General features: G+C 39.5%; 1 protein-coding gene across 6 annotated transcripts in view; it reads left to right on the top strand.

Moving 5' to 3' along the window:
• Positions 1 to 21869, top strand: part of pard3bb (par-3 family cell polarity regulator beta b) — a 228620-nt gene that overhangs the window by 92514 nt on the left and 114237 nt on the right. For all 6 annotated transcript variants that reach the window (XM_044365206.1, XM_044365207.1, XM_044365205.1 and 3 more), the window contains 4 exons: positions 9619 to 9810; positions 10307 to 10465; positions 15108 to 15261; positions 21615 to 21720. In XM_044365206.1, coding sequence (XP_044221141.1) covers positions 9619 to 9810; positions 10307 to 10465; positions 15108 to 15261; positions 21615 to 21720 — 611 coding nt within the window. The remainder of the gene's footprint in view (positions 1 to 9618; positions 9811 to 10306; positions 10466 to 15107; positions 15262 to 21614; positions 21721 to 21869) is intronic.

Below are 21869 nucleotides of genomic sequence, written 5' to 3' on the forward strand. Positions count from 1 at the left end.
AAAGTATTGTTCTCTTAGTTTTTGCTGTCTTGGTGGAAGGGGGGGGGGGTGCGCAACTCAAACCAGCGGATGACTCAAGGACGCTGCTGGTGTGTGTGTGTGTGTGTGTGTGTGTGTGTGTGTGTGTGTGCGTGTGTGTGTGTGTGTGTAGGTAAAGGTGTGTACATATGTGCCAAGCCTTTGCATGCTTATATCAGTTTCAAAGGCTGAATACTCACGTTCTGTTATATTTAAAATAATGATTTATTTTGACGGACAGTGATGTTTGGCTCAGTGCTGTTTATGCAGACACATATCGTCCTTGGTTCTCTTTTTCTCTATTCTGTCATTTTTCATGAGGTTAGTTTTTCATCATTGACAAAACAAAAGGAAAAAAAAAACAAAAGTGATGGTGCCCATAAGGAGGTGTTGGAGATCTACCAATACACCCTTTTTAATGTGAGAGTTAGAGTTTCTGCAGTTGTTGCTGAAAATAAATTAATGAGAATGCAAATTTCATCTAGGCAAAATGGGACTGATGTGGTGATGAGATGTATTGGACAAAAGGCAGACTGATGAGGCTCCAGCCCCATGACCCTGAATAAAAGAACGAGTTTGAAAAGTTGATGGATTGACTCTGCATTACAGTTTAGTGTGAGAACTGATTAATTACATGGGTGAGCTGCAGTTTCTCATAGGCGAGCTGAGCTCAGCTTGAATATATCAATCTAGGTAGATGGTGGGTGTGTGTGTGTGTGTGTGTGTGTGGGTGGGTGGATTTTGAGCATTATGATGTAAAGACTGAGGAAGATGTGAACCTGCAAACAGGACACAGAACAAGGAATTCACCCTTTGATGGTTTTTGATAAGTAGAGATGAAATTAATTATTGTACCAACTCATTCACACCACTGCTAAAATTCACTTTTCGCTTCAAATCAACAGACTTTTCGTGTCAGCCTCTCTCTTTCTGTCTCTGAGTGACTGTCTCTTGCCCTCATCCTCTCTTCCTGACAGACAGTAGGGCCCAGTTGAATTCACCTCTGTCTAATTAACAGCTGATGTTGTTTAACAGTCACAACAGCTTTCTAGAGCAAGTGCAATTGCAGTTCTGCACAGTGAAGCTGTGAAAAAACACTCATTAATTAAAGTTTTACACTTGTTAAAGTGTAGTGCAATAAGTGTATGTGTGGAAGGGGGGATTTCAGGGCAGTGGTAGTCATCCATTACCAGCTGTTGAGGGTGTGCCGTGACTAGTGTGGGTATTGTTGATATTTGTACGTTTGAACATTTTGTATTGAGCAATGAAACGCCTGAAACTGTAACTTTTCTTTCTAATTTCTCTCCTTTCATGAAAACCCATTTCTTAGATATGGTTAACATTAAAGAATAAACGCTGGAGAATATTAAAAAAATGGGTGTACAATAATGTGTTGAGGACAGAACAGGGTGGGGAGAGTAACCGAGTTAAGGGAGGTCGGTTTATCCTGTTGAGGGTTGCGTTGGCTAGTGTCCAGTGTCTGATCCACAGACAAACCCACCCATGTTTTCAAGAAACCTGGCAGTGACCTAACAGCACTAATGTGTCTTCCAGACATTTCCCCTCCACCTGTATCACTTCCTCAAACAAAAAAGGTAATATCAATCACTTGGGCTATTTTGGAAGGCAATATTGTCAAGCAACCTTAAACTGACCCTCAGTGTTGAAGTTTTCGCCTCTAATTTTTAAATGTATCTTTAGTAAGTCTGTCACTGTGATAGAAGTTCATAAAACACATAAGTGGCCACATTTACCGTGTTCAGAGATATTCTCTGTACTCTGCTGTTGCCAAGTCTGGATTGGCTCGTAATAGTTTTCGGGTCACATCTTTTTTTGGTTTACAGTACAAATAAAGTCCTTTCAAAGCATTGAGTGCAAACAAGCAATGAATTTCACACCGTGTTTCGTATTTTCACACCTCGAAATCAAGCATATGCCTGGTAGTATGATCACACCTCACTAGCTGGCACATTCTCCAGGTTGTCTGTTTCACAGAAACAGCATTCACACAAACCTCCACTCAACTTTACTGCCATTTCTGTTGACAACCTCTCACTGGATGGTCTCCGATTTTAGATTAAGGTTTCCCTCATTCTCACTTGTAAACAAGATCCTAAAATACTCCTCTATGATTTGGGGCTGCATCTCTCCCTCAGCCAGAAGGAGGCAATCCACCAATTTTCCAGCTGAGTACCACAGTTTTAGACTTGAAGGTACTGATCATCATCACGGCTGCTTCGCATTCAGCAGCAAACTGCCAGTGTGCGAGTACTGTTGAGGTCTATCTATAAACTTGATCTTTTTGCTTTTTTAGGTTTAAAATTGTCTGCCAGACTGAAGGTTTTCATTTGTGTAAAAACACTTAACCAAACTCTCCAAAATAGAGATCTACTTTTAAATCAAACTTCACATGCTCAGTGAGATATCTCACTTTTAAAACAGGACCTTTGCCTTGGCATTGTTTATGAAGATGATAAATAAATATCAAAGCCTTGATGGTTCATGAATACTGATCATGGACAGTAATGATTTTTTTATATAATTTTTTCTTAATTTCAAGTTTTTGTAGTTTATTTTGCTACCACCCTGACCTTCAGCCAATCCCAATCTTTTCTGAAGACCGCATTGACCGCCTTTTCTTATCATTATCATCTTATTGTGAAAAGATTGTTGAGTACCAAGGAACAACTCTGCCCCTACCGCCTCTGATAGGTCATAAGCTCCAAGATTATTTTTGCTTTGTTTGGATATTTTAATGAGTTTCCTGCAACACAACATTGTTATTTTATACAAATAAGAATCACATACAGCTTCGGCATGTTTTTCATATCATGTTCTAGGAGACTTTTAAACAGTTATATGGATGCAGTTTCTATTTTTTTATGATTAGAAATGAAGGTTTTATGCCAGCTTGTTTGTGTTTATGGAGAGGAAACAGAAGAAGGATGATGATGAAATGATGGAAGGATCTTGTCTTTCTTCTCCTCCCCCTCTTCCGTTCTCTCATTTTAGCCCACCATCTGGTGTTGCTTGCTAATGTCTGTGCTCACTGTAGAACAAAGACATTACACCACCTCTATACAAACACACACACACACACACACAAACACACACAAAGTCACTTATTTTTTGACATACAATTCCTATTCATAAACATTCCACAACATAGCAAATATACATCCACCTGCTGTGTTGGCTGTCCGTAAAGGCATTTTGTGCCACGCAATTACTCACACATATAACATAAAAAGACATTTTAAGTCATTTTATTCACACAAGAACAAGCATACGCCTGCAGAGTTGGCTAGTGCCTTGAAACTAATGTTTGAAACAATGATGCTCTTTTCTGCTTCCAGACCTTTCACACCTCCTGTTCTCCCTCTCCCTCCCTTTCTCTTGTTCTTCCATGGATTTGAATTATTCTTGCATATTACTGACGGGTGCCCTTGTTTATTTTCCTTTACCCACCTGTAATTATTTTAAGACATTAGAAGGATAAACTCTTGTCATATGATTCAGCAAAAAGGAGAAGAAGGTGCTGTTTATAGTTTTTACCAGGACCCAAAAAAAGAAACCTAGCTTAATCTTGGAACTGTGTTCTGGTAAATATCACAACACCACTGTTAAATGAATCCAGCATACAAAGATTATGTGACATAAACATCAGCTGTATATAGTTTTTTTTTAACCTGTGTTTTTGTCTGATAATGTTGATTTAAGTTAGAAAACATGACTTATGGATCAGCAAAGTCTGGAATAAACAGAACAGAATTGTGCATAGTGGGATTCATCATCATAGACCTCACCTTAAACACAAAAGCACAAACAATGAAAAATTAAATGGCACAGCCTAAGACAATATATGAGGATTTGAATATAAACCATCCACATCCGCACTTTGTCTACTGATGCAAAGGATCGATTTGAAAGGTTTAAGTGTGATACCGTCAGGCTATTTTTGCTCTGCTTCTGCTATCTAGTATGTGATGAGCTGCTGACTATCTGTCTGTCCTTTTCCTGTTCTGTGTCTTTTTTTTTTCCACAACAGGAAGCATTCTCCTTAGTGCCAGATGCTCCTCACACACACACACTGACATATTAAATCAGTAAACAGTTGGCAGCTGGTGACAGAGAACATTCAAAACACAACAACTTTATTGAACAGTTCCCTCATTCTGATTATCCCTCATCCATCACCGCTGCAGCCAGTGTGTGTGTGTGTGTGAGAGAGAGAAAGGGAGTGTGTGTGTGTGTGTGTGTGAGAGAGAGAGCGCTTCTGTGCATTCTGTTGTCTGTTTCTGGTGTGTGTGTGTGCGTGTGTGTTACATCTCACTGGTATCGTCACCAATGTGACCTCACAGAATCACTACAGTAGATCTCCCATCTGTTACACCCTCAGAGACCTGTTTGTGCACACTCACACATACACACACACACACACACACGCTCACACACACACGTGCACACACAAACTCCCTGGCAGCTTGGTGTCTCTGCAGGAGCTGCCATCATCCCAGTGGAGAGGAGCTGAGAAGGGTCTAATGTCTCTCTTCTTCGTCTCTCTCTGGCTCTCCGTCTCATCTTGTGTCTCTCTCTTCTGTTTATTGAAGGTTTATCAGCTCCTTCATCATCCTATCATCTAAAGTCGCTGCTGTGTCTTAAAGCCCTCAGCACACACACACACACACACACACACACACACACACACACACATATATGTCAGATTTGATTCCAAGACGCTGGGGATCTACATGGGTATTGTCATAGCAAGATGTTCTTCCTACAAAACAAAACAAAAAAAAAATGAGATTAACATCACCTTCAGATTTATAAGATTTATAAGTACAAATGTCCACAAGATTTGTTAACGGTTTAACACTTCCACTATCATTATTACACACAGAAATAGATTTTTTTTAATGACCAGTAGAGGTCTGGACAAGCCTGTCTTTGTTTAGACTGTACTCGCTCGCTTCTTCTGCTTTTTGAGCGCAACCACTTGACCAGCAAACTTTTCTTCCACTGCTCTCACACCAAATTCACTCACCAGTTCTGATCACATTTTTATCCAATAATTCCTATAAACTATCCCCCTTCTAAGGTTTCATTGTGAAGAAGACAACAAATATGGTTCAGAAACGTGCCAAGAAGCAATTCCGTACGCATGCGGCGAGCTTCTGCACTTGAACAGAAGGTTGCCCGGCCCACACCGTGACCCCGTATTACAACGTGACCACCCATAACCGTCCGTAGCCTCGGAAAGCGAACCCTGCGCCGCCGTCATCTGCCGTGGTTTTTCGCAGGACCTGCAGGCCTCCCCACCCCACATGTGTTGACCTCTAATACGCAGCTCCAAGGGAGATTACCCTGATGGTATTAGAGCTGTACTCGTTATAATACAAATCACTGGAAACATCAAGGAGTTTTGTATTTGTGTCTGTCCGTACAGCTTCCTCACAGACATTTAATCCATCATATAAGAAAAAATTAATGGGGGCCAACCAATTCCTTTTCTCCTTCCATCCCCTAGATACAAACTCTGGTCACCCGTAGTTCTCTCATCCACAGACATTTATGTTAGCCTCAAAAACCACTGTGGTTTTCACCTCTGTCTTTCTTTCCCTCTGTTTTTTGTGCGTGCCTTTTCATCCTCTTTCTTTCTTTCTCTCTATGGTTGTAAAAGCAATTCAGTCACACCAAGATTGTGGTCTGCGGTCCTCCAGCTAGAGCCTTTACACTGACCATTAGGGGATAGTGGGAGAAGAGGGGGGTGGGAGATTGGACAACGGGGGCCAGTGATGGACAGTGATTTTTTTATAAGTCAAAAGCATAGCCCATAATGTCGGGTTTTGTCCCTGCAGTCCTTACCTCAGCCATTTGTGTGTGTGTGTGTTTGTGCGTTATCACACCTCCTGCCGCATTTAAACACAGCAGCGACTGTTGTTTGGCCTTGTAAGATGGATCCTTGGGCAGTCATTTCCACAGCATGGGACTCTCCACACAAACACATGCATATACACACAGATTTTCTCAGCATGGCTGGGTTGAGGGGCATCTGGAAGGCTCTCAATAAAAAAAAAAAAAAACATGTTGCAGAAGGCAGGTGTCCTCACACATGTGCACTCATACACAAATATACACGTATAACAGTTTAAAGCAGAGTAAGTGTTCGCCTAATATTACACAACTTATCTTTATTCATCTTTCTCTATTTCTCCCTCTGATTCATAGTTCATCTGACCTTTAGGGGTGAGTTAAGGACATTTTTCTTTATGTATGTGTGTGTGTATAGTTGACTGCTCAAGCTCATTTTAATATAGTGTGTCTTTTCATGTTTCTCTCACACACATTTCTAGTGCGGTTTAATAAAACGACACACATCCCCACACACACACACACACACACACCGACAGACACTGAGCCGTCTTGTTAATAGCGCATCGTCCCGTTGATCGATCATTGTGGCAACCCATTTAAATGTTAAACGACCAGCATGAGGAGGTTCATCTATGCAAACAGCTTTTTTCTATAACCGGATGGATTTGATAGAGTTCATTTGGCGAAGATACAAACACTTTTTTTTTTTTTTATAGCAATAAACAGAAAAAAAAAACCACACGTGGACACACACCACTGTTTATTATTTTAGTATCACACACAGATATAACCACCTATCATAGCAATGAGGCTGAAATAATAATAACGTTCCAAGAAATTGCAGTGTGCATCGGCAATTTGTTTGTGCTCATGTCCACTTCTGTGTGTGCATGCGTGTGTTTTAAAGCAATTCCAGTTAATGAAAAAGGGAGGCCTTGTTTAATTTTGTGGGTTTTTTTTTTTTTTTTTTTTTTGAGTTAAGCCACGAAATGGAAGCGAGTTCTTTCTCTAAGCACTTGGATGTAAAAACCGACGGAACAGTCAGGTTTGACACCAAATGATGATTTTGTTTTTCTTTCCTCGTGCTTGTTTGTCTGGTAAATTATTGGAGGAAGCCCGGAGGCTGTGCTTATTCATTGTTTTACAAGGAAATTGAATTCATCACCCAGATAAACAACTTTACATACATTTGCATATTTTTGTCAGATTCTATCAAACATCTCATGACCCGTGGGTTGTCCTGACCCTCAAGCTGAGAACTGCTGGTGTAAACTTTACTCTACAGTTATAACAACACCCGTCCTCTGTCTCTAAATTCATTCTGGCGTTGGTTCTGTCCCGTGCTGAGTGCAAGAAAAAGAAACCATTAATTAATGAAGAAGGGAAGTTAAATCAGGTAAATAAATAATGAATCGGCGGTGGGAAAAAAAACTGAAAAGTTGATGAATCGAGCACTCTTACAGAATGTCAGAGTCTAATAAATTCTCAACGTAATTATGCGCAGAAAGTAGCTAATATTTCTCTTCTGGGTGTTTTTGAAGTTCTTTCCAAGGTTGTGGGGCTTCCTATCATGTCTGGACAGTTAGTCTGATGGGGGGGGCAGTTTTTGCAGCAGGGAAAACAGTTTTCTGCAGAGTAGAGGACTTTGTGTCGGCTTAACGTTGTTAAACCTACAATCCCCACAGACAAACACTGTTTAAACCTGACACTGCTGACCCACGCAAACACACAAACACACACATACACAGGCATGCTCATAAAGAGTAAGACTGAAGTCATGCATGTACATAGACAGCCGCATGTAGACTAAAGCTTGACAGGCACTCAAACATAGACTTTCTACCATGAGCACATACTGTACACTCATTCTTATTTTTTGTTTTTCATTTTTCTTATTTCTGACACACACATACTCTCAGTAATGTAGATAAACACAGACACAAGAAGTCAACCATGTAAATGACATGTAAATGCATTCACAGACACAGTTATTCATGCTACAAACATGCTTTGTCTCTGTCTGAACACTTCAGATATGATGTCCAGTATCAATTGGTCATTTGGAAACATCTCATCTTTGTCCAGTGCAGTGCAGTCGTCTTAGGGTCACATTGAACAAATTTCCAGTACAACCTTGACATCCAGTGCATATTTGAATGCCTTTTAAATCATTATCCCCTACACTACACCACACCATACCTTAACCAAAGCTTAAAGGAATAGTTGGATATTTTTTTGTGAAATACACTTACTCGCTTTCTGGCTAAAAGTTAGATGAGGAGATCGATATGACTCTCATATCCGTGAGGTAAATATTTAGCAGCTAGTTAGCTTAGCCTAGCACAAAGACTCGAAGCGGGAGCAAACAGCTAGCCTCATTCTGTTCACAAAATCGGCAAAACAACCCAGATATAACATGTTAATTGGTAAGCTTTAGGGCAGCTGGTAAGTTTTTACTACCCTCAGACAGAGCCAGGCTATAATGTAGCTGTTTCCCCTGTCATTCCAGTCTTTTTGCTATGCTAAGCTATGCTAACAGGCTGCTGGCTGTAGCTTCACATTTAGCACACAGACATGAAAGTGGTATCAATCTCCTCATCTAACTCTTGGCAAGAAAACAAACAAGCATATTTCCCAAAATGCCTAACTAATACATTAACCTCACTGTGGTTGATATGCACAGATTTCATATGAATACAATTTCTTTTTTAAGTTTGTATTGAATGTTCATAAATCGTCTCTGAGCAGTATCTGCTTTATGACTAATTGTCTACTTTGAACATCTATCTGGGGACATTGTTTAAATATGATACATCACCGTCGACATCAGTTGTGTTATTATAAGATAATATAATTTCTCCTGCAAAGCTCCTGTTTTGGACTTCATGCTGTGCTACAGACTACTCAATTATTTTTCTCATCTGATCCACAGAAAAGTTTCTTGTCTCTCTAAAAACGAATCTTTCAGAAATAACAGTTTATCTGAGGTTGTTCAGTATTTGGAACGGAAAAAGTGTTTTTGGACGTTTACTTGCATTATATTTCAAAAAAGTATAATCCATATGTGCAACAGTGCTACCTCTCCCGCTGAGCAATCACTAGCTTCTAACACACTTTTATTTGGCGGGATCCACTCGCTTCCTTTGTTTCCAGTGTTTTTCCTGTTAACTTTCTCTCAGATGCAGTCGTTACTGCCATACTTCTCTGTTGATAATATGTTGTTTTTCCACCATCATTCTTGGATTATGATAGTCATTTCTGTCTGAACAGTCTCTTGTTGCTTCTTGTTTCTTTTTCTGGTTTATATGCTTTCCTCTCTATACTCACTTCACTCTCACTATTTTTCTCTCTCTGGCTCTCTGTGTTTGACACATTCTCCAATTACCTCTTGAAAATGCACAGGTCATTTTATTGATGTTGCTTAGCCGAGAGATGAAGAAAGAAGCAGACAGTCCAAATGGCTTTTTTCATTTTCCTTTTTTTTTTTTTTTTCTTCTTTTCTTCGAAAATAGACTGGCTGCAATTTTTCACTCATAGAGAATTTTAGCTGAAAAGCTCCTTGTGATGGTTTCTCTCAAATGGAAAAGCTTTTAGTTTTAGCTTTTGGAGACAATTCAAACCCAATGAGCTGACCTCTGTCTCCTCATCCTCACCCTGTTTCCACCCTTCTCCCTTCCTCATTTGATGTCTCTCCTCTTCTACCTCCATTACTCTCACTCTCAGAAGGACGAGGTGTCCCGTGGGCCAGGCTTTATTTCGGAGAATGGGAAGGAGCAGCTCATGTTTGAGGTGCCTCTCAATGACACCGGCTCGGCAGGGCTGGGCATCAGCCTCAAAGGAAACAAGTCCAGGGAGACGGGAGAGGATCTGGGAATCTTTATCAAATCCATAATACACGGAGGGGCTGCATACAAGGTGACATAATATTCTCATATGTACGCAAATGAGCAAAAATATACAGAAAAACAGTGCGCATTTCTTAAAAATGTCAGTCGATAAGGGAAAGGGAAATGCAGCAGGGGTCCCCTGGCCGTGGATGTTGCAGTTATATGGTATGCGCCTTAACCATTAGACCACCAGGGTGCCCCGAATTTATCTTGGTTTGATAAAAGAGATGTTCAGTGAAAGCCACGTGTGTGTGTGTCCCATTATAAGCATCACAAAGTGGTTCAGTCAGATTTTTCCTGCCATTTATTAAGAGACAGCTGAATGAAAACACAGCATAAGGTAAAATGAATGAGGCACTTTGACATCAAGCTAATCAATTAAGGACACATACACACAAATACATGCATGCAAATAAGGTTGCATGATTTTTGAGCTAACAATGGTCTTGTAAAAACATACATATGTCTGAAATCCAGCGCAGTGCGCAGAATGTTTCAATCAAGCTGATGTGCATGTCTTATAGGACGGGCGTCTGTGTATCAATGACCAGCTGGTAGCAGTTAACGGAGAGTCGCTGCTAGGACGCTCCAATCATGTGGCCATGGAGACACTGCGCCACTCTATGTCACATGAGGGAAATGTAAGAGGGACAATCCAGCTTGTGGTCCTGAGGGCTCTGAAGGTACACACACACACACACACACACACACACACACACAGAGTAACCCACACATTTAGAGCATCAATTCATTTGAGTTTTAGGTGAAAAAGGGCAACAAACAAAGAACAGTGGAACACAAGAGCACACTTTCTCAACAGCAGACAATTTTCCAAGGCAACAGTTCTAAGAAAATGAGCATCGTGTTTACTTTAAATTCTCCCTCCAGTCAAAATTGTGTTTTTCTCGTATTTTGATCCCTGACCTGGATGTTTGAGCTTCACTGTGCAGAATGATGTATGTACAGAGTTTAACACTAGAAGGCTGTTTTCACATTCATCTGCTGAAAGGGTAGAGTTTCACTCTGCTCACCAAAAATCTTGAGGTGAAGGGGCGCACATATGAGCATGATTTGTGACATTACAAATCATCTTTGGAGCCAATTGAGGGCCAGTAAAAAGAAAAAACTTACACAAGTGAAGCCCGAAGCCATCACTACACATGCACTAAAAATAGACTTTTCAATGAAGCAGGAGGAATCTTGTGTCCAGCAGTCAAACTATCCATAGATTCAAGAAACAATGAGGGAGAAGAAGGAGTTATCATTTTAAGTATTTTTAACAAACGTTTTTATGGAAAAAGTGTCAGACACAATTCATTATTCCGAGCAGAGTATTTTTTTTTACGTCCTAAGCCATGTCTAGAGGTGATCTTTACATTTGTGGACTGAAATTCACTATCGGAGATTAAGTGGAATATGGGGAAAAAAAAAATGTTTATTTTAGTTTCAGTCAAACTATCCATAGATTCAAGATACAATGGGGAAAAAGAAGGAGTTATCATTTTTTGTCAAGTATTTTTAAATATGGAAAATGTGGCAGACACAATTCATTGTTCCGAGCACAGTATTTTTTAGACATGTCTAGAGGTGATCTTTAAATTTGTAGACTGAAATTCACTATCGGAGATTAAGTTGAATATGGGGGGAAAAAAATGTTTATTTTAGGTTTATTTTATGGTTTCACCATAATCACACTTGCTGGTCTGAATGTGTGTAATAGCCACACGAAGGCTATTGCTTATGAACATAAGGAGCATGTTTATGTTTTAATGGATGAATAAATGTGAAACACATACTGAATTAAGTATGTTTTTATTACCTTTTGAAAGCCAGAATCTAGGTTGGGACACCTACTGTGAGAATGCAAACATGCCTCTGTCACTTGACTAAGAAGAAAACAAACATGCGTGCTTCTTTTTATCTTCACTCTGTATCTCCTATCCCCTCTCTTGGCTCTCAATGACTACAGCATCTTTTTTTTTTTTTTTCTCCCTGCAGTCTATTGACTCTGCCTCTTTCTACACATGATGACTTTTTAGCCCTTCCACCCATTCTTTCGCATACTTGACACTAGTCTCCCTGCTCTCTTCTCTGCTCTTACCGGCGGCAGCAGCAAAAAGAGCATTTGCACTTCAGTTTTTTTTTTGTGTGTTTGTGTCAGTGTGCTTGTTTTGTGTGTGTTCTTCACTCAGCTGTATCTCTTTTCTTTATGAGTAAAAAGATGCTTTTCATCTCGGGCTGCTTTTCAGCTGATGCCTTTTTACGTGGCTCTGCAGAATGTTTGTACAATCCCTTGTACACACAAGTGTAAATGGCTTTTTGCCATGGCCTGCCGGTAGTGGGGGGGGAAAAAAAAGCTACATATACACCCTGGATGATATGCTCACACACACAAACACAACAAGCACACAGAGAAATAAATAGATGAACGCAAAGAGAGTCCATACAGAGGACAAAGGTTCCAGTATTAACGGGAATTTAGAGTCGTTGATATAAATGAGGTGTAGAAAATATTAGAAACACCTCTCGGTACGATGTAATGCACACTATAGTTGTAAAAAACCCACCTGTCTAAAACTATTTTAACAAAACTCAAAGGTAGGATTTATTTTCCTAATAAACTGGCAACCGAGTGCATGCGTGCATGTAGTCGTGTGCTTGGGCTCGCAGGGCTTAGGGCATCCCCCTGCCAATAGCTTGATGGTGGAAGCTGTTAGCAACATCAAAGAGTTGCATCCATGTTTTCCCTCTTTGTCTTGAAGAGTGGAAAAGAATGGATAAAAAGAGAGGAAGATAAAGGCAGATAGATAAGAGACTATACCTTAAAAGCCTTTTTTAGGCTTCAGTATTGATGCTTTTAACATTACAGAAGTAGACTGTTCTATTTTTTTCCTCTTCTGATGTTTTTTTTTTTACCCTTGTATGTGCCCTTTTACTCTCTCTCTTTCTTTTACACTCAGTTCTTCTTACTGTATTCATCTCCAGCCAGCTCTCTCTAATCTCACAGTTTATCCAGCTGGTCCTTCTCACTTAGTAACTATTCAAACATCATCATGCTAAATAACAATAGCTCTATACAAGTTCCATATCAATAATCTGATGCTGTTCCCTTAACATCACAGTATCTGATTTTTTCATGTTTCTGTATAACTGTCAATATTAGGCATAAGGGAAGTTATTTTTGAAGTTGTTTTGAGGTAATTCCTATAAAAAAAACTGTAAACATTATGATTTGGAAATGAATTCAAGATAAAAACAAAACTAACTAAAACTTCGATGAAGTACCCTTGCATGCTTTGTATTATGACAGGGTTAGGACTTCATAGCACCCAGTACCTTTCCTTACTAATATTAAGTGTTTAGGAATAGCACTCTTTTGTGGAGGAACTACTCTAGCCTGACCTTCTTTAGCATGCCAACACCTTGACAAGAACCACAAACTGCTTTCAAGTGGAGCAAATGAGTTATGAGAGCTGAGAGCACAATTTAAACCTAAAGGACTGTTACATTATCTGGGACACTCCTGAGTTTCTGTGTTCTGTAATACTGAGGATATCGTTTAAAAGACAGAAATGAAGGAATACAGAAAACATTTATGGATCCAGCAGCCATAATGTATTTGTTTGTTTATCCAGGTCAACACAGGAAAAATATAATAAATATAATGTATGATGTGTCAAGCTGAATCTAATTTGCATCTCAGTCCATGTTTAGGTTTTTGAGTTCAGCATAAAAGAACTGAACATAAAAACAGGTTTTTGTAAAGCAGAATTGTTTTTATACCTCAACAATCACTTCTTCGGTGTCTGGAGAGTGAGAACCATTTGTTTTTACAGAATAAACTGATTGCACTATGACACTGGCTAATGGGGGGGGACTGGTGAAGAGTGGTGTCTCCTGGGTGGGAATCGGTGGAGATGCTGTGAGTGGGGCAGGTGCTGGTGTTCATGGGGGGTCAAGAGGAAGATGACAAGGCAGATTTATTACACATATGTTTTTTTTTGGTTTTTTTTTCGCTGTTTGAGTGGAGGGCTTATGCAGCACAGAGAGGCAGATACACAGAAAAACACACAAACACGCCGCACCACACAGCCTAAATTGCATACATATGCATACATGTTAATGGGTAAGGGTTAGAATATTCTCTACTTACAGTACGCTCACAAATGACAAATACATGCAAATTAAATTCCTAAAGAAATAATACACATAAAAAGACACACATCAAGACTGAAATCCCTGCTTTGTTTGATTGTTAGAGGGCCAACCCTCCCTGAGGATTAGTGTCAGTAAGACTGTCATTGCCCCCCACACATACAGACACAGACGAGTGTAGCGGTGTTAAAGACAGTTACAACCCACGGGTCATGGGAAACAGGTCTTTTACCTTGATCCTCCACCATCCTTTCACTCTCTTTTTATTCAATCTCCTTGACATCTAATTGTGTTTGAATAGACAACTACAAAGCCCTAACTCACTCCTCTGGTCATCACTCCATTTAAACGCAGTCTGCATACCAAACATTTGTACCTTTTTCATGTATTATGTTGTTATTTATGATTTATTTTATGATTCATTCAGAGTTCATTTTATTATTTTAGTTAGTTTCACAAATCTAATTGTTTTTGTTTGCTTAAAGGGGACATATTATGCACATTTCCAGGTCTATATTTTTATTCTATCTTTCTTACTCTACTGGAATATCTTTGCATGGTTCAAAAATGACTCCTTATTTATCTTCTACTAGCTCTTTATTCAGACCCTCGGTTCAGCCTCCGTCTGAAACAGGCTGTATTAGCTCCTGTCTCTTTAAGGCCCCCCCACCCGATGAGCCCACTCTGATTGAGTAGCTTCTGGAAACTCAACCAAATACATCTTTACATCATGTTCAAGAGAAAATTCGAACTGAAAAACGCGAGTGGACAATGCAAACAACCGTAGCAACAGAGGCTGTTTGTGGGCATGTGTGAACAATCTGACGTCAGTTTGAGGAGGAAGCAGAGGTAACTTTATAAACAGAGCATTCAGAGCAGGCTGAAGCCCGGTCTTTTGATTTTTTTTTAGGGAGCATTTTTACATATAATCACTCAAGTTTTGGAACTTTAACCATGTTTACCACAGACATCTGGCATCATAACAATATATAAATTACATAAAATCAGAAAAAATCATGATATATCCCCTTTAAAAAAGTGTAAAAAGGAAATTATAGTCTTCAGTACATCTTGATATTTTTCTCTCAATCCATCCATTTAGGTAACTATCCCTCCATCAAACCAGTCTGTCCGTATGAACTGTGTGTTTTTGTTACCTTCGTTTTGCAGGAACAACACGGAGTGTCACCCAATCGCTCATTTGACAGCTCCTCTAGCCTGCCCGGACTGATGAGCCCGGTGAACGGCCTGACGGGATTGGTCAGTCAGACCAACGGCCCCGTTCACCCTCCCATGGTGAACAACAATCTTTATGCATCTAACGGTGAGCGGAGGTTTTTCACTTCAGCTGTTCGACAGCAAGCTAACGGACATTTACATATAGCTCTATTCTGATTTTATTTATTTCATTGCATTATTGATTTTGAATCCTGGAAAAAAAAAAACAGTTCTTGCTTCTTCTCTCTTTATCTTGTCTTTGGGTATATCAGATATAACAGTATGGAGCATAGCAGTGGACAGTTCATGCAAATACACCAAAAAACTTTGACACAATGTGAAAACTTGCAGTGGAAAAATAAGTATTTCTTCTAGACCTGCAGGCTCTTTTTGAAAGACTTCTAAAGCATTTACAAATAAATTCCTATTTGAGTGCTGGTTCTCAAGTATCAAACGTTTGGCGTAGAATCCCCGGTCAAACTCTTAGGCTGGTTTAATCAGTGTTTGCTTGCATATTCCAGATCTAAATTAGGACACCAGGAAATGTAGCTTATTTATATTTAATAAGACAAAGTTATTGCATATCGGCTTTTTGTTAAGATAATAATAATAATGAACTCTCATGCATTGAGAAGTTTGGCATATCTTGTTAAATTTAATCGGGCTCTGAAGAAAAACATGTTTATATTCCTCAAACCAAGTTGTAATTAAAAAAAAATAAACATTGTAATCTTTTATTAGTATTTTGAACTAAATACAAGGGCTAACTGAGGAAACGGTACTGCTGGGAAATTATATGTTCAAACCAACACAGCAAACATTTTCCACTGTTATTATATTATTATTATTATTATTATTATAATATATTATTATAATAAGTACAGCCTCCTGTGTTTTTAAAGTGCCATGATATAACAGTGATAATCTACATTGCACATTATTTTTTTAAATCAAATTCTCAGTTAAAGGAAGCATTTTTAAGCATTTATTTTGACACAACAACACACACAAATGCTGATTTGATCATTTTGACTGTTTGCACTTAACAAAGACGTATTCCCAAACGCTTTTTACCGCTACTTTCAGCTCTTTTCCCATTTTAATCAGTGATAAGAATGGCCGGAATTTGTTGGGGGGATCCCTGCATGTTTTTTTTATGAAATTGCTCCCCACTAATTTCTGATACATATTTATACTGACCACACACACACACACACACTGGCAACACAGACATTTTTCTCTAATAAAACCAATTTCCAACACTGTTTATTTCTCATGTTGCCTCCTGGAACAGCGTTCTGGTTAATTCCGACCCCGTTCAACTCCTGATTTATTTTGTTTTTCTGTTTTATTTTTTATTTTTTGCCGTTGAAGCAAGCATCAAAGGTGGGCACATCATTTGCCATAAGCTCAGTAAAACACTAAATAAGTTTAATAATGATGAAAAATAAACTATGTCTTCAAGATTAAACAAACTAAAAATAAACACAAACAAAACAGATATTGTCATTCACAGTGCAACTTTAATTAGAGACTATTTTGGCCCTATTTTCCCTTTCATTTCTCTCTCTCTCTCTCTCTCTCTCTCTCTCTCTCTCTCTCTCTCTCTCTCTCTCTCCACGTTTTTTTATTTTTCTCAAGGTTCTGCTGTTTGTTTGTTATTGCAGGGTTCAGCCTGTTATAAAGAGTTATTTTAGTGCCGTGTGTTTCATATCGCTCTTTCTCACTAACTCTATCCACTCCCACTCCTATTTATCTTTATGTGCTTGTGTGTGTGTGTGTGTGTGTGTGACTGAGCATGCTCGCCTGACTGTATACGTGTACATGCTTGTGTTACCATTAGTGCATGTGTGCCTGTTTGTTAAAAAAAGTGTGTATTTGTGTATGTTTGTTTCAGAATGATATCTCTGCTTGTTTAGAACTGAGTTGATGGCTGCTCTGTGTGTGTGTGTGTGTGTGTGTGTGTGTGTGTGTGTGTGTGTGTGTGTGTGTGTGTGTGTGTGTGTGTGTGTGTGTGCGTGTTGGTTCAGGGATGGGTTTGGTGGCCAGTATCAAACAGTGTTGTTTTTTTGTGTGTTTACACTGCATCTGATAAACAGCTCTGACCTTGAACACACGTCGCTGTTCAAATTCACCTCGGCTGTGGTGTCATTTACATGCACGCTCTAGTGTTATCCGTGTGTGTGTGTGTGTGTCCACATACTATGCAGCACATTTCTCAGGCTCTGTTTGTGTGCGTGTGTACACTTGTGCACTTGACACTATTTCACTCCTCCTAATGAACTATTTCACATGCTGAATCCATCTTATGTGGTATTGAAGTCCAAATTAAAATGAAGATTTTTCTCGCACTGATGTTTGCATTTGCAGAAGAATAAATTGAGTTTAATGAGTCCCTACATATGTATTTATGCAGATGTGTTATTTTTTTTGCATTTTATAGCTCTTTCTCTTTATCTCAAATCCATCGCTGCATCTCATTCTGTCCGCTACCTTCCTCTTTCTCACTTTTTCCTTTTCTTGTCTCTTTGTATTTTTCTCTCACTCTCTGGAGAGTTAATCACGCTGATGGGAAGAACTAAAATAAAATACAGTTTTAGCTTAGCTTCGAATATTATGCAATATTCCCAATTTTTGTAATCGAAGAATATTAAAATTGGTTTTGTTTTGTACACCCAAACGACCCACCAGTATTTGTATTTCCTCTAAAGGGGCGCTTCACAGATTTGACACATAAATATCTGTTAACTCATCATTACGAATACTACTTAGCCTGTAAAAACAGTCATATAATGTCCTCTGGAGGACCGTTGTCAGCTGTGTGAAAATAACCCTCATGATGGCAACAGGATTATTTGGGTTTGGTGAGTAATTTGGAAATGGAAAGCCTGTGCTACAAACTAGAGCAGGGTGTTCCCTGCCTATCTAACTCAAAAGACGGGTCGCCTTTGTATTACTGGCCTCCACCTTTGTTGAAAATTCTGGCACGTGATGTTGACGGAACAAAAAAGGCGGAACTGGAGGGCAGTGCAGCACCCGGACAGTCAACAGCGTGCTAGGGTTATCTTGTAATTAATCCTCAAAACAGGAAACAGTTGCAAGCATGTTTTGATTTAATGAATCAATAATTACCTTTGTGAGACCAATGTGATTGTAGTGTGAACTTTCTATGCCGTAACTCAGAGACTAATGTTAGCGGAGCGGAGCAGCGAAGTCCAGCAGGAAAACGACCAACACACACTGCAGCATTAATACAACCTGAACCAACTCTGAGGTGAAGAAAGTCAGTCTGTTTCACCTCAGAAACATGTGCCTGCTCAGCGTGTTGGACAGCCATGTCTTTCCCCGGAGCTACCGGTGCAGCAGAGAGTCTGCTCTCCACTGCTGGAGACATGACATTAATAACAACACAGCAGAGCACTCCTCCCCCTCAGTTTGTTACTCTCATACAGACAGGAGACTATAAGATGCATTCAAATTAATTAATGCACGTAACTTTTAAAAATATAAAAAGGCTGCAGACCATTTATCTTATCTGCGAGTTCTGTTTCATATTGTATTTCAGTGGATTAAGGACACAGGTCAGTGGTTTGGCACACAGTATACTGGAGCAAGAGACTGAAAGTGCCCCCTTTTCTATTCATTCAATCAAGAATTGGTTTTGAATTGAGAATCAATTCTGAATCTAATCAAGTATGGTGATAGTATTGAATCAGGAGATCAGCATATCATCCTAGCCCTACAAAATAAACACTTTAGTTTGTCACAACCTTTATATTTCATCTTTTTGTTACATCTTGGTATAAAATTTAAATCTGTATGGACACTTTCGTCTGTCAAATCCTGATTTTTTCACTCTTAAGGTGCACGCACAAACCATGTATGCTGCACCACACATGTTCTCCAGCCTTTGCCTTTGTCTGGTGGGATAAACCCTGACTAGAGGTCTGGAGTTTGAAAGACATGGGGGTGTTTACCAGGCAGGTATTGTCTAAAGGCGCCTTTACGCTGTTCCACTGTGGGCTGTCTGAGATGAAAGTGAGAGAAACCAAAATCTTTGGTTGTCAAACCACAACAGCGGTCCTAGATTGCACTGTGAGACATCCACCGACGACTGATGAGGGGCGAAACAGGCAAAATTCTGACAGTGTCAGAAATTTAAGACCATACTCTCACAATGTGGCTGCTGCTACAAACAAACCAATCAGAATAAGACGTAACGTTTCACAAGTGCAGTTTTTTGAATAAAGTTTAGGGAGAACACATTTGTGGTGCACAAGAACCAAAACAATGGAGGTGAAACAAAGAAGAACTTTGTTGACTTTGCTGCATTTTCAAAACATCAGAGTGGCACAGATGGATGACGTGAGCTGATGACATGTCTGGTGACACACAATTAACTTATAGTCGTTATTGTTGCGCAGTCTAAAGGCGCCTTAATGAAGAGCACTATTGAGTTGCATTGTTGGAAGTGGAGGATCCAGTGTTTTTGGAGCTTTTTTTTGGGTCTTATATATAACTTGTAAGAAACCAGTAAAATTGCTGTTTGGAGGTAAATTTCTCAATTCTTTGTAAATGGGAAACCAAACATCATTGCTCATAAACTCTGTCATTATAATTTGTTTTCTACCCCACACCTGCACAAGCATCTCACGGTCATGTTGCTTAGAAACACATCTATAAAAGGGATCAACCAGCAAGATATGTCGGCCTCTGCTGCGTCAGTTTTGACAATTCATTCTTTTTCAAGTACAAGTTCCTTAAAGGCTGTCCTTTATGGTATTTACATGGCCTAAAGTGTTTAAATTGGTTAAAATGTCTTAAATAAACATTGTGTTTTACAGTATATCCAACATTTATCAATCTGAAATCACAATTACATCATACAAGGACAGATAATTTCTTTGGAGCCCCCCATCAAAGTGAAAGTCACCATCAATTCATCATTCTGTCATGAGTTGTTGATGTAAAATTACTGTTCAGGCAAATTAAACTTCACTCTGACCAGAAAACATAATCATCTTTAAATGATACAGGCCCTTCCTTTTTTTTTTAGAAGATTTTTTCTAAACTGGAGGGGATTTTCATAGACCCATATGATTTATGTGTAAGATTCTTGATACGGTGGTTTCCCCTAAGACAGGAAAGGGTGGTGGAGGAAGGATGGAGGAGATTGGGAGTAAAAGAGAGAGAGAGAGAGATGATTAGACAGACAAGTTGTAGCCAAATACAGACGGAAGGAGGGAAAAAAAAAAAGTGCAAAAGAAGAGGATTCATATATCTGCTATTGGAACAAACTGCTATTGATCTATCATCCACACAACAAATGCCTTTTTTCACTTCAAAGAGTGGGAGTCAGTGAGAACAGATTTGTGTGCGTGTGTGTGTGTGTGTGTGTGAGTGTGAGAAAGAAGGTGAAAGAAGAATGTGTTTTTGACAGTTCAGCTGATTAAGGTGCTGGCAGTGAGGAGGAGGGAGGAAGTTTAGAGAAAAAAAAAAAGAAGAGGCTGAAAACTGAGTGGGAGATAAAATGATTTATGGGAGATCTGAAAGGAGAGATAAATGACAGCCAAAATATCAGATTGCAAGAATGGGAGCAGAAGAAAAATAAAGCAGGTGATTAGTGTAGAGAGAGAGAGAGAGACAGAGAGAAAAAGGGAGGGAGGGAGGGATAGAGATGAGAGGATGCGATATCTTCAGACGCTGCTATTGTCCTCTCCAGCTCCACCGTCACACATGTGCACAAGCGAGCACGGAGAGGAGACACACAGCGACGATCGTGCAATAATCCCGCCATGTGTCGTGTGGCAGCTAAGCACTCAGAAGAAGAAGTGATGACTAAGTAAATCGTGCGCACGCATCAAGTTGACATAAACTCGTTTATCAAGCAGACGCAGCTATATCACGACAACACATCTGGAGCGACTTCTGCAGATGTAGAGCAGCATTTGCTGTGTGCTTTTCATCCTCTTCCTGTTTCTCTTGTGTTTTTTCATCATCCAACTGCTTTCTATCTGTCTTTCTCTCTATGTTTATCTCTACCTTTCCATTTAACCTACTGTTCAGATGTATCCTTGTTGAAAGTGGCTTATTTTCCAGTTGAACTGAGTAGTATGTAAATGGCTAAATTGACCCCCCTTCCTAAAAAAACAAATCTAATCTTTCTTGCTTTTTGAATGTCAGCTGTGGTCAGACTGAAATGAGGCCAGTTTCAGTCTTTCACCCGTGGCTGAGAAAAGTCATAACGTCCACAGAAACATCTCTGTTCTACGTCAGTTTTAACACACGATCCCGTCGAGCTGCTGGCCTCCTGTTTGAAATTGATCAGAACCGCTCTAACCTCCCAACACTTATTGACCAGGTCTTCAAACCAGCTCCAGCTTGTTTGTTCATCTTAACCTTAACGTTGTGATTGGCTGCATCTTATCACGACTCTGTTTGTTTCTTTTGGCTTTTCAGCGACTAATGGGAATTATTCCCACATGGATGAGGAAGAGGAGGGGGAGCTGTGTGGACATGAAACGGAATTAAGAAGCTCTACACAATACTCCTACATACAGGAAAGGTGTGTGCTAGCGCATGTTAATCTGCATGTACTTGCATGCATACATTTGTCTGTGTGTGTCTTGTAGTTTGTCAAAGTGCAACACTGGCTCTGCTTTTACAGTAAGCCAGTTTCAGTTCAATTTGCACGTTATCTGCATGAGATATATC

This window comes from Thunnus albacares, chromosome 11 (assembly GCF_914725855.1).
Source record: "Thunnus albacares chromosome 11, fThuAlb1.1, whole genome shotgun sequence".
NCBI classification, from domain to species: Eukaryota; Metazoa; Chordata; class Actinopteri; order Scombriformes; family Scombridae; genus Thunnus; species Thunnus albacares.